A 12,779-nucleotide genomic window follows, 5' to 3' on the forward strand; every position below is an offset into this window, starting at 1 on the left:
GAATCTTTACAACATACATAATGCAATGAGTGGAACACAGCAAAGTCTCAAATAATGAGAACCGAATTAATTGTTCCAGTGATATTGCTTGACAGATTACTAGAATTCTCTGGCTCTTATTCCAAATAGTGACACCAAATCCATTTTCCCTCATTTTTGTGTTGGGAATCTTTACACCCAAAATCATTACTGCATAAACTAATATTACTGAACACAATACATTCTCATTCAGCAATATTTATTAAGTCATGAAATAAAAATCAGGACGTATGGCTGTACACAGTAATTAGACGTTATTTATGCTTTTTTGGCTTTTTGACACACTCAGTTGGCTTCTTCTCCTCAGTCTGCATCTCTGGTTGCCAATTCAGTGGATGGTTGCGATACATAGGCCATGGAGGGAGGGTTAGCTGAAAATACAGTCAAAGACAAGCTATTATTGCAAGAATTATTAAAATATTCAACTAGAATTGTCACAAAAAGTAAAACAAAAAACACAGACGTTAAACTTCTAAATTTATCTTAAGGAGATTAACCAGGGCAGACAACAGTACAATAGTTCTGAGAAAGTGTTACTAGACCAGATACGTTAACTTTGATTTCTCTTCTCAGATGCTGCCAGATTTGCTGAGCTTTTCCAGCAACTTCTGTTTTTAAGAGTACAATAATGATGGAACACAAGCTAAAACTTTGTAAAGAATCTCAATCTGAACAAGTCTCAGAATAAAAGCATTAGTGTATTAAGATTTATACATATTCAAAAATACTAAAATTGAAAATTTCTAAATGTAAAAGGAGACAGGAGCCACGTTGAAGTTTATTTTTCTCAGTTTCAATTATACTTTCCTTAAAGTAGCCACTGCATTCATCCACAAATCAAAATTAGTTTTTTTTAAGCTTAAGCAATATTTAATTGAGTATTTGATCATTATTGATTTTCTTAAAACTAAAAATAATTGTTACTTTCAGCAAAGAACTATAAAATTAGTATTAACACCATCAAGATCCATGATTTTAACTTCCAGATTAACTCTATGAAGAATTAAAACCAAAATAACTGCGGATACTGTAAATCAGAAACAAACAGAAATTGCTGGAAAAGCTCAGGTCAGGCATCATTTGTGAAGAGAAATCAGAGTTAACATTTCAGGTCTGAGTTCTGAGGAAGGGTCACCAGATCCAAAATGATAACTCTGATTTCTCTTCATGGATCCTGCCAGACATGCTGAGCTTTTCCAGCGACTTCTGTTTTTGCCTATGGACAGTTAATTTATTAATTTTTATATTCATTTTTTACAAGGATGGAGAAAAAGGGGATGCAAGCTCCTAAGTTCATGTGCATATAGGGTGAGAGTTATAGTTAGACCTAAGTACATAAAATAATAAGTTGTTAGGTCATTGTAAGGTCATTGAGAAGAGCAGATGGAATTAAGGGCTTAAGTTCAGAAGGATGTAAAAATGCTTCAATTAGGGCATTGAAAAAGTTGAACAAATGTTGTATTTTGTCGCAAATGGCAGAGTTCATGCCATTCATTACAATGTTTTTTTTTAAGCTTAAGCAATATTTAATTGAGTATTTGATCATTATTGATTTTCTTAAAACTAAAAATAATTGTTACATTCAGCAACAATGTAATGAATTTATATATAGCCGCAGAAAATTCCCACTTGGAGTAGTGTTCAGTCCTATTATGGAAAAGATGTTGAAGCTAAGAAGAGAGTACACTGCACACTCGTTAGGATGTTGACTGAAATGAAGAAATGCAAAAGAATAATGTGAAAAATCCAGAGTTTTTGTTTAAAAGTCGGAACAAGAGGAAATTATAGAGCACTTTGATAGATCAAGGATTTTCAGTAGATAAATTATTAGTAGTGCATCCTGTCTCAAACAAGGTTGAGAGGCTGTGAAATGCACAATTGGATAAATAATTGAAGCAGAGGTTATGTCAACATTTACGATTGGGTTAAAAATGTTAATTAAAAAAAGGAAGAGATAGGAGACAAGATAGGGCAAATGAGACTGCATGTGGTCAGAAAAATACCAACCTGAACTGGTTAATCCAAATGGCCGGTATCCATGTTATCAATTCTAAAATAATGTCATGTAGCTATGTGCTCAACTTTCTTGAAGTTGGTATTTTGAAATAACTCCTTACTGCTATCTAGCTGAAAGCTTAATTAAAAGCATAGAACACAATCCCATTGGAAATGATTTAGTCTAAAGAAAAGCTGCAAGCTGTTTTTATTAAAGGCAGTCAGGTAGCTTTAAATTATTCGAAACAGATCCTGAATATGTGCCTTAACACAGAATTGCCAATTAAATCATTATATTAAGTAACTGCACATAGAAAGTACAGTCCACAAGAGTTAGAAATTATGAAACATGTTTGATTTCAATTTTGTCTTAAATGAGTCCAGATAAAATTAGCATTTTTGTTGGTTACAATGAACTGAGAATCAAACCTGGATTTTTGCTTTGAGGCAGAGTAATTTGCTTATTACACAAGATGTTAATACATAAGAAGCACTGCAATTACAACAGTAAATCTAAAGATTGTTTATATAACTTACCAAGCATGAAATAGCAAAACCTGCCAGAACAATGTAAACAGTCCATCCAAATTGTTCAATTATGTAACCATAAATGAAGCCAATAATCTATTGAAGAAAATAAATATTGTAATTTCAAACTGCAGACCAAATTGTCTTCAATTTAAGAAAAAAAAATGTACTTACAGCAGATGCAACAATGATCCGTTGGAAAGTCTGCTCTGCTAGTTGTTGTCCCTTGTAGTCCTGCAATCAAAAAAAAAATTTCTGTGGTTTGAGAAAATTAACAAGTTGCATTATGGCACTGAAAGAAATGCCATTGTTTAACACTTTTCATTTTCTGACTGGAGATTAATTTTAACCATCTAGTTAGGGAACACTAACTAGAAACAGAAAACCTAACACATTGTTTAACTAACAGATCTATGCTACTAGATTTCACTTTTAAAAAAAACTTTACTGTATATAGAACAAAGCAAATATGACTAAATTAACACTTGTTATACAGTACACTCAATTACTTTCTTCCTCCACCAATTCTCTTAAGACTGTTATGGAGAACACTTATGTTTAATATTGCTTAGAAGACATGGGTTTGAAAGAATGTAAGGAGAAAAGAACAGATTTATTTTAAATTTATGGAAATACCTAGTGTGCCTTGAGAGCATTGAAAAGGTCAGTGTGAACAGTGGAGATTTTCAAATGAGGTTTCTTAAAAAAACCCCAAGTGATAACTGCTACTTTGCTGTACACCCCTGAAGGTGTTTGCTAAACAGTGACTGGCTTGGAGAATTTCAGGTTTTTAAATCTGATCTTCAGTTGGCAGGTTGGAAGTGACAACAAAATCTGAGATAATGACTGCTCAGCTGATTTCTTCTATTTCTGAATCTTTTTGTTGAGTTCAGGGTAAATAGTTGTTTGCTCTTCTCAGAATAATTGCAGGATTTCTCAATATTGTATTTCCTGAGTAAGCTCTGTCTGCAGAGACAACCATGTAACTTGATCATACATGCCAGAACGTCAAAGCAGCAGATTTCAGAACATTCTACGCTTTATTCTTTTGCGTTCAAGAGTAAACCATTGGCCAAAAGTATTTGTTTACAAAGCCAAAGCCAATCTCCTCAGAGAAATTAGATTTTCACCAATTTCATGCACACTGATACATATTTGGATATTTGTTTTGCAGATATTTAGAAGGTTAAGCATTTATACTAATATTATTGACTGTGTATGTTAACCAATTGTTGCACATTCATTGAAGTTGCTATTTGATAAAGCCATTTCACTTGAAAAGACAAACGAGGGCTTTGCTTCTGTCAGAAACAAGGATCATCTTCCCACCTGACGAGATCAAGATTAATCCTGTGCTACCATATTTAGCAGACTGATATCCATATGTTGAATGAAGCAAAATGAGAGATTCACAAGGGTCTTATTGTAAATTTATAGTGGAGCATAAACATCAGATTCTACTTCTCCTTTCTGAATCCAAATCCCTACTGGGGAAGAACCCAGCTTTAAAAGTCAACTCGCGCACTCATGGTACGACACACCTCTGGAGCAAGAACTTGAACCCAGGCCTTCTGCTTCAAGGGTAGGAACAGTACCACTATACCAGACAGCCCCACAAGCCTTGAACCCAGGTCTCTTCACTCAGCGGTAGGGACAGCTGTGGTACAGCATGACCAAGTTAAAACGCTCTAAAAATTGAGAAACAGCTTGAAACTAGTCAGTTAATTAGGTGAATTTACACTTTATATCTTCTGTCCTGGATCCCTTCAATGTGTAGACAGTCAGGAACAAAGAGGTTATTTACAAGCGAAGCTGGTTGGTTCTCAGCGGAGGTTAGAACTGTTGCAGAGAGAGCGAGAAAAAAAAGCACACAGAAACGTTGTCTTCCCCGCAGAAGTTGTCTGTTCTCTGCAGTAAAGGAAACACTAAGAAAATCAGTTGCCCTTCTCCAACAGTTGCTGTGAGCTGTAACTTCTGAATTGAAAACTTCTAATTTTCCAAAGTAAATCAATTTCCCTGTACTTCTTATGAACCAGTGGAAGGACACAGAAAGACAACTAAACACCAAGGGCCTGGCTACCCAAAGAAGGAGCTTCTCAACATTGGAATAGGACATCAAAAGACCACTGAACTTACCTTCCAGCTTTTCATACCTCTGCCTATAAACTATTTTGGCGATTTGTTTGTGCACGAGAGAAACATATGTGGGGAGTTTATGTAGGGGATTGGAATTTTAGTTTGTAGTGTTATTGCCAATTGTTTATATCAGTAGTTACAGTTTAATTACTATGATGAATAATAATCCTTATTTAATACAGAAACCGGTCTGTGCTTTCTATTAACCTTGGGCTAAAGGTCAGGTAAATTAGAGTACTGTGTGTAATTTTAAAAACTTCAACATTTGGTACAACTCCCGGAATAGTGGGGTTTATGCTACACATGTGGGTCGTAACAGAATGCATAGCAATGACACCATTTAGCATCAAAGGGAACTCAATTTACAAAATATTCCTGAATATGAGCACCATGGAAGATTTATTCAAATATAAAATTATCAGAGGCAGCCTTTTGTACATATCTGCTTACATGACATTGTGAATTTTAACCAGCAACGACCTGAAAATAGTTTTTTAAAAAAACCTGTTCACAGATGTTATGACACACCATAGTAGCCTACAGGCAGGGAACTACCACTATGCCACAAGAGGTCTAATAAACCTCTGTTCCTTGACAAGGAATCAAGTTTATGCTGCAAGGTAAGAACATTAAATCCTAACCACTAGACCACCAGGATGTTAACATTTTTAAAAATCAACAGATTTAAATGGGTTATGACACACCTCATGAAGCAAGTGGGACGTGAACCCAGGCCTTCTGGCAGAGAGAAAGGGACCCCTGTGCCACAAGAGTGCCACAATAGAAATAATATAAAAGAATCGACGTTTCAGGCATAAGCCCTTCTTCGGATTCCTGAAGGGCTTATGCCCGAAACGTCGATTCTCCTGTTCCTTGGATGCTGTCTGACCTGCTACGCTTTTCCAGCAACACATTTTCAGCTCTGATCTCCAGCATCTGAAGTCCTCACTTTCTCCCCTAATATAAAATAAGTACCAACATTCATGTTTACAGCTTAAGGACAGAAAATTAAAATGAATCAGTATCTACTCAACTAACAATCATAGACAGGATAATATGCTTACCTTTTTATACACTTCTAATCCTGGCTACAGCAACGAAGCTTTGGCACATGGTCTATGAAAAAGACTGGGAAAGTGGAATGATAACCAGGGCACACCTCTTTAAATAATCAGTTTTTAAAAGATTCCAATCTTTAGTGGGATGTAAGTGGATGAGTGGGCAAGTGGATGAACAGATAAGTGGAGCAAGAGGTCAGGTATATGGCTAGTTAAACCATTAGAGCCAGGTATTTGGGTCTGGGTTGAGTAATGAATTGGCTTGCACTGCTAATCACTCAGCTACACCAGAAATTAAACATCTTAATATTCCTGAGGAACGTATCTGGATAAGTAGCATAAGATTAGTCCCAAGTCTCCAGCACCAAGATCAGCATAAGAGACATTTGCAGAAGTTCCTGGACTGCAAAGTAAAAGTTTAAATTTCCTATGGAATTACGTCGGCTGTGTACATCAGGATATTTTTGAAGTCCTGATGCACAGCAGACCCTTAAGTTCCACTGTTTACTATACATGAAGACTGGAGCCATGGTTTTCAATTTCCAGTTATACAATCTATGTACAGTATACTATTTCTCTTTCCAACAGTTCAGTTCCTAACATTTCTCATTATGGTCAAGACATGCTTAAAACTAATGCCACGGTGTTATATACTAAGAAACTAAGTAATAGTTTTAAAACTTTGTTTCAATAGGCAAGCAAAGCAACGGACTTGATTTTCTTATAAAAATGGGGTTGCATCAGAATGGAATTACCACGTTATAGCAGAACTGATTGTAAATGTTAGGTGCTGCATTTTGGAAAGACAAATCGGGGCAGGACTTAAGACACTTAGCAGAAAGATCCTGGGGGGTATTGCTGAACAAGCAGATCTTGGAGTGCAGGTTCATAGTTCCTTGAAATTCGAGTCACAGGTGAATAGGTTAGTGAAGAAGGTGCTTGGTATGTTTGCATTGGTCAGTGCATTGACTATAGGAGTTTGCAGGTCATGCTGCAGCTTTACAGAACATTGGTTAGGCCATTATTGGAATACTGCGTGCAATTCTGCTCTCACTTCGATAGGAAGAATGTTGTGAAACTTGAAAGGCTTCAGAAAAGATTTACAAGCATTTTGCCAAGGTTGAAGGGTTTGAGCTTTAGGGATAGGCTGCGGCTATTTTCCCTGGAGTGTCAGAGGCTGAAAGGTAACCTTATAGAGATAAAAAAGGTCATGAGGGGCATGGATAGGGTAAGTCTTTTCTTCGGGGTGGATGAGTCCAAAACTAGAGGGCATAGGTTTAAGGCAGGAGGGGAAAGATTTAGAAGAGACCCAAGGGCAACTTTTTCCACAGAGGTTGGTGCACGTATGGAATGAGCTGCCAGAGGAAGTGGTGGAGGCTGGTACAATTACAGCATTTAAAAGGCATTTGGATAAGTATATGAACATGATGGGTTTAGAAGGATATGAGCCAAATTCTGGCAAATGGGACTAGATTTATCTCCAATATCTGTTAGCATGGATGAGTTGGACCAAAGAGTCTGTTTCCAAGCTGCACATCACTATAAGTCTATTCACACCTTTAACTGCAAGCTATTGGTCTACACAAAGATCATAAACTCTTAACACTCCTTGAGCTGAGTCACGTGAGCTAAATGGAGAAAGGTCACATCCCTGATAACAGAGTCATAGAGATGTACAGCATGGAAACAGATGCTTGGGTCTAACTCTTCCATGCCAACCAGATATCCCAACCCAATCTAGTCCCACCTGTCAGCACCCGGCCCATATCCCTCCAAACCCTTCTTATTCATATACCCATCCAAATGCCTCTTAAATGTTGCAATTGTACCAGCCTCCACCACTTTCTCTGGCAGCTCATTCCATACACGTACCACCCTTTGCGTGAAAAAGTTGCCCCTTAGGTCTCTTTTATATCTTTCCCCTCTCACCCTAAACCTATGCCCTCTAGTTCTGGACTCCCCCACCCCAGGGAAAAGACTTTGCCTATTTACCCTACCCATGCCCCTCATAATTTTGTAAACCTTTATAAGGTCACCCCTCAGCCTCCGAATCTCCAGGGAAAACATCCCCAGCCTCTTCAGCCTCTCCCTATAACTCAAATCCTCCAACCCTGGCAATGTGTGAGTTTGCTATCAACAAGACAAAAAGGTCACCTAAATCTGAGATAAAAGGATGTCAAGAGCAAGTTATTAAGAGGTCATACTGAACTTGAAATGTTAACTGTTTCATCAACAGATGCTGCCAGACCAGAGCTTTTCCAGCACCTTTTTTTATTTTGTATCTCTGGCATCCACAGTAATTTGTTTGAAATTTTTGCAAGCACTACCTCAAGCTGACTAAGATCAGAGTTGACAGATAGATGTCTCACTGCTGGCATGGTGCTTGCAGACAAACAACCAGGAAGGGGACAGAAAAAGAACATGACAAAAGAAATGACCAGATGACAGAAAGTGCCCTCCAAAGAAAAGTTGTGCACAGGCCAATGCCATCATCTGTTCCAGTTGCAGACAGGCACAACTGATGTTCAATCCAGCAAATGGCTTACAGATCTCCCACAGACCATAGTCTCCAGAGATAGATAGTTTCCATCAATTTTCTGGGTTTTTTTCAGCCCAACTGACCAAAAGAATTCTACATGTCAACCTCCTCCTGCTTAATTTCTAGGGCAGATATGGCTGTCACGAGGGGTCATAATTTAAACTGATTGGAGGAAGGTTTTGGGGAGATGTCAGACGTAGGTTCTTTGCGCAGAGAGTGGTGGGTGCATAAAATGCACTGCCAGCGGGGGTCATAGAGTCAGACACATTAGGGACATTTAAGTGACTGCTAGACAAGCACATGGTCAGCAGTAAATTGAGGGGTGTGTAGATTGGGTTGCTCTTGGATTACAGTAAGTGCTCAGCACAACATCGTGGGCCAAAGGGCCTGTACTGTTCAATGGTCTATGTTGTTTCATTCTCCCTCAGCACCTTATTCAGCTTCCCTTTAAATGAAATATCCATTATGATCAGCAGACATCCCAAAGTTTACAAACTTTTCTGAGTAATCATTATTGTTCATGTAGGAAACGCAGCCACTAATTTCTCACACAGCAAACTCGCAAAATAAAGCAATGTGATAACAACGTAAAATAATCTGTTTCTGCGATGTTAATGAGGACTACTCTCCAACTCCTCTTTGAAATGATGTCGTGAGATCTTTTACATCCTCCTCAGAAAGCAGATGGGCTCTTGTCATAATGGTTTATGTAAAAGACAGCACCTCCTACTGGGGATCTCCCTCAGTACTACACTGGAGCGTCAACGCCGATTTCTGTGCTGAACTAAGAGACAGGGTCTTAAAACAACAACTTCAGACAACAAAGGGTTAGCCATTCCTCAAAAAAAGGGGAAAGGTACATAATGCAACCGACTGGGTTTAAGAGACCTGATCTCTGTCTTCACATTGCCAAGGGACAAGCCCAGAACTTGAGCTTCCCAAAGGCAAATATCAAACAGAGGCAGATGGACGAGGAGCCGCTCAATCCCCGAAAGCAAAATGTGCTCACACCCATGTAACTGCTTACCATATGGGTAGGAAACGACTTCAAGTAGGAAAGCATCTTTCAAACTTTAACCTGTCGTCCCTAGCCAGCCACAACCCTCAACCCCTACCCGGATTTACCGCGCTTTCGTGAAGCTTCGGCCTCTCGCCTGAAAGATACGCAATCACTTTTCCTAGGACCCCACACCTTAGCAACCAGTGAGCCACCTCACAACTGCCGGTACAGAATTGCACAGCCAGGTGGTTTTAAAAAATATATATATAATTATCAAAAACTCTTTGTAAATGATATATCCAGAGTGGTATTCTATCTTATGGAGCGTGCTTTGTTTTTTGAGGTAAAGGATTCGGGCAGTAAGTTAGACATCCTACTCTCGTGTTGAGTTGGCAGTTGGCTTGTTAAAGTTCGTGCCTTCGCGGTGATATTGGTAAGGATTCTCAACAATGAATGTTTGTTGTTAGAATCCAACTTTATGGAGTTTCTCATTCTTTCTGTATTGTCGCTTTCCAAACTCAGCAAATGGATCTTTCTTCCCTCGCCCTTTTCAATTCGCTGTAAACGTGTGGAGTTTCTTCCTGAAGGTATTCAGTTATCCAGTGTGTGTTTTCCTCGCAAAATAACTAGAAAGCAAAGACAAATCCTTTGTTCTAAGTTGATTTTAAATATTTCCTGTGTGGGAACAGACTGGTAAACTCACTTATAATTGTCCCTGCTAGCTATATTATTACATTGAATTTGCGGTTTGTCTCAAAGGGCTTCGTACATGTATGCTGCTGTCCACTGTATAGAGGATGTTCACACGTTATACGATGTTTTGCATTCACGTCGCTGACTTGTGGATGAAATGAAAATCTCTCACACTCGCGATGTGTTATTTTCAACATGGTTCAGCTTAATGTACAACTCGTAAGGGCTACTACCTTACCATCTATTCCCAGTATCCTGTTTGAAGATTCTAAATTACATTATGTTCTCCCGCATTACTCATCGTAAGCAATCGACTTGAACTTTATCAGAATTGTCATTGCAATCTTTCGACAGTGAGTACATTTGTAACAAGTATAGAAGGTGTCAGTGGTGTGCAATAAGAAATGCTGAAGGATTGTGGTTTTGAGTTGGCTGTTCATCTCTAACTGCATCTCCATCCTCCACTTAATGTCCTAATGTCCTATCATTCCTCTTATATTATAGGTTAAAATAGAATATTTTAAAAACGCTCTTTACGTTTGTGTATTTTTACAATTAAAACGATTTTCTGTTTGCGTCATTGCTTAAATGTCACAAATGCATTTTCTGGAGAATAGCCAATGTTATTCCCTTCCTAGAAGGGCACCTGGGATAATCTGGGAAATTACAGACCAGTGAGCCTTATTTCGGTGGTGGGGAACTTATTGGAGAAGATTATTAGGGACGGGATTTAATCCCATTTGGAAAAATATGGACTTATTAGCGATAAACTGCATGGCTTTTTACAGGGGAGATTGTGTCTCACAAACTTGTTTGAGTTTTTCGAGGAAATGACAAAGACGATTGAGGGCAGGATGATGGACGTTGTCTACATAGACTCTAGAAAGGTTTTTGTCAAGGTGCCTCATGGCAGGTTGATATAGAAGGTGAAGTCACATGGAATCTGCAGTGAGGTGGGGAGATGGCTGCAGAACTGGCTTGGTCATAGAAGACCAATAGGGGTGAAAAGTGCCTTTCTGACTCGAGATCTGTGACCACTGGTGTCCCACAGGGACTTGTTGGGCCGAAGGGCCTGTTTCCACACGGGAATCTAATCTAATCTAATCTAATCATACCATACATTAGTACATCAGGATAATAGAACCAAATGCGAAATACATGTTACAGCTACAAAGAAGGTGCAGAGAGAGATCAACTCTAATATATGAGAGATCTGTTCAGGAGTCTGATAACAGAGGGGAAGAAACTGTTTTTGAATCAGTTGGTATATGTTTTCAAACTTCTGTATCTTCTGCCCAGTGTATGGAAGGCTGGTTTGCGTGATCAATTGGGCTGTGTTCACAACTCTAATTTTTTGCCATCTTGGGCAGACAGTTGCCATGCCAAGCTGCGATGTATTCGGATAGGATGCTTTCTATGGTGCATCTCTAAAAATTGGTAAGAGTCATTTTGGACATGCCGAATTTCCTTAGCCTTCTTAGGAGATGGAGGCGTTGTTTTGCTTTTTTAATGGTGGTGTCGATGTGGATGGACCAAGACCGTTTGTTATCATTATTTCTAGGAAGTTTATGCTCTCAGCTAAATCTACGTCAGCACCATTGATACAGACAGGGGTGTGTTCTCCACTCTGCTTCCTGAAATGGATGACCAGCTCCTTCATTTTTCTGTTGTTCATGGAGAGATTATTGCCTTTATGCCATGCCACTAACCAGTTGACTCTTTCCTGTACTCTGTCTCATTGTTTTTCAGGTCCAACCCACTATGGTGGACTTAGAGTGAAATTTAGTTGCAAAGTTGTAAGTGTAAAAGGAGTACAGTAAGAGTCTGAGTTCGCAGCCATGTGGGGCACTGGTGTCGAGGATTATCGTGAAGGAAGTGTTATTACCTCTCCTTACTGCTTGCAGTCTGTGGGTCAGGATGTTGAGGATCTAATTGCACAGTAGGGAAGCAGAGTCCTAGATCTCAGAATTTAGAGATGACTTTGGTTGGAATTATGGTGTTGAAGGCAGGGCCATAGTCAATAAGTAGGAGACTGACATTGTCCAAATGTTCAAGGATGCATGTAGGACCAATAAGATGGCATTTGCCATGGACCTATTGTGCCATAGGCAGATTGTAGAGGATCAAGCAGTCTGGGAGGCTGGAGCTAAATATGTGCCATGATTAATGTCTTGAATCACTTCATGATTATGCATGTCACAGCGAGAAGCGATGGTCATTGAGGCACACTACTTGATATTTCTTTTACACAAGGATGACTATGGTATTCTTGAAGCAGGTAGGAACTTCAGATTATAGTAAAGAGAAATTAAAGATGTCTGCGAATACTCCCACCAACTGGTCTGCATAGGATCGGAGTGCACAGCTAGAAACTCCATCTGGACTGGTCGCTTTCCATGAGTTCACTCGCAAGAGGCCAATTTGAAGTCTGCAGCGGTGACTGTGGGTTCTGGGGAACCTGAGTCTGAAGGAGAACGTTGCTGGTCTGGTTAGTAAGTTTGCGGACATTACAAAGATTGCCAGAGGATACAGCAGGATAAAGCTGTGCTGCGGTCCTGGGCAGGAAAATGGCAGATGGAATTTAATTCAGACAAATGCAAGGTGACGCATTTTAGAAGGTCTAGTGCAGGAGGGAAGTATACAACCCTTAGAAGTATTAACACAAGGAGGGATCTAGGCATACATGTCCACATTCCCTGAAAGGGGCAACACGTGGATAAGGTGGTCAAGAAGACGTATGGCATGCTTGTGTTTGGTTGGGATATAAACTTTGGTAAGTCATGTTGCAGGT

The 12,779-nt window shown here is 39.2% G+C and overlaps 2 protein-coding genes across 6 annotated transcripts in view; one reads left to right on the forward strand and one right to left on the reverse strand.

Annotated features, from left to right (window-relative positions):
- Window positions 1-221: 221 nt before the first annotated feature.
- Window positions 222-9,477, reverse strand: spcs1 (signal peptidase complex subunit 1). The gene is made up of 4 exons (XM_043707869.2): window positions 9,323-9,477; window positions 2,737-2,796; window positions 2,572-2,658; window positions 222-410 (listed from the first exon to the last, which is right to left on the reverse strand). Exons 1-4 carry the CDS (start codon window positions 9,356-9,358, stop codon window positions 294-296), a joined length of 300 nt encoding a protein of 99 aa, XP_043563804.1. The 5' UTR covers window positions 9,359-9,477; the 3' UTR covers window positions 222-293.
- Window positions 9,422-12,779, forward strand: part of glt8d1 (glycosyltransferase 8 domain containing 1) — a 37,581-nt gene continuing 34,223 nt past the window's right edge. For 2 of the 5 annotated variants that reach the window (XM_043707864.2, XM_043707867.2), the window contains exon 1: window positions 9,739-9,882. The gene's annotated coding sequence lies outside the window, so the exon portion shown is untranslated. The other 3 variants (XM_043707866.2, XM_043707863.2, XM_043707868.2) reach the window with 3 other exon arrangements.

This window comes from Chiloscyllium plagiosum, unplaced genomic scaffold (genome assembly GCF_037043375.1).
Source record: "Chiloscyllium plagiosum isolate Xiang-an unplaced genomic scaffold, Cpla_swu_hap1 HiC_scaffold_14, whole genome shotgun sequence".
Taxonomy (NCBI): domain Eukaryota; kingdom Metazoa; phylum Chordata; class Chondrichthyes; order Orectolobiformes; family Hemiscylliidae; genus Chiloscyllium; species Chiloscyllium plagiosum.

Bases quoted from the DNA above. Each gene is read 5' to 3' on its own strand.
- spcs1 (XM_043707869.2), bottom strand. From the start codon at position 9,358: ATGCTTTCCTACTTGAAGTCGTTTCCTACCCATATG. The intron at 2,797-9,322 runs GTAAGCAGTTAC...TTTTGATTGCAG, and splicing joins AGTCGTTTCCTACCCATATG to GACTACAAGGGACAACAACT. The intron at 411-2,571 runs GTAAGTTATATA...CTGTATTTTCAG, and splicing joins GTTTTGCTATTTCATGCTTG to CTAACCCTCCCTCCATGGCC.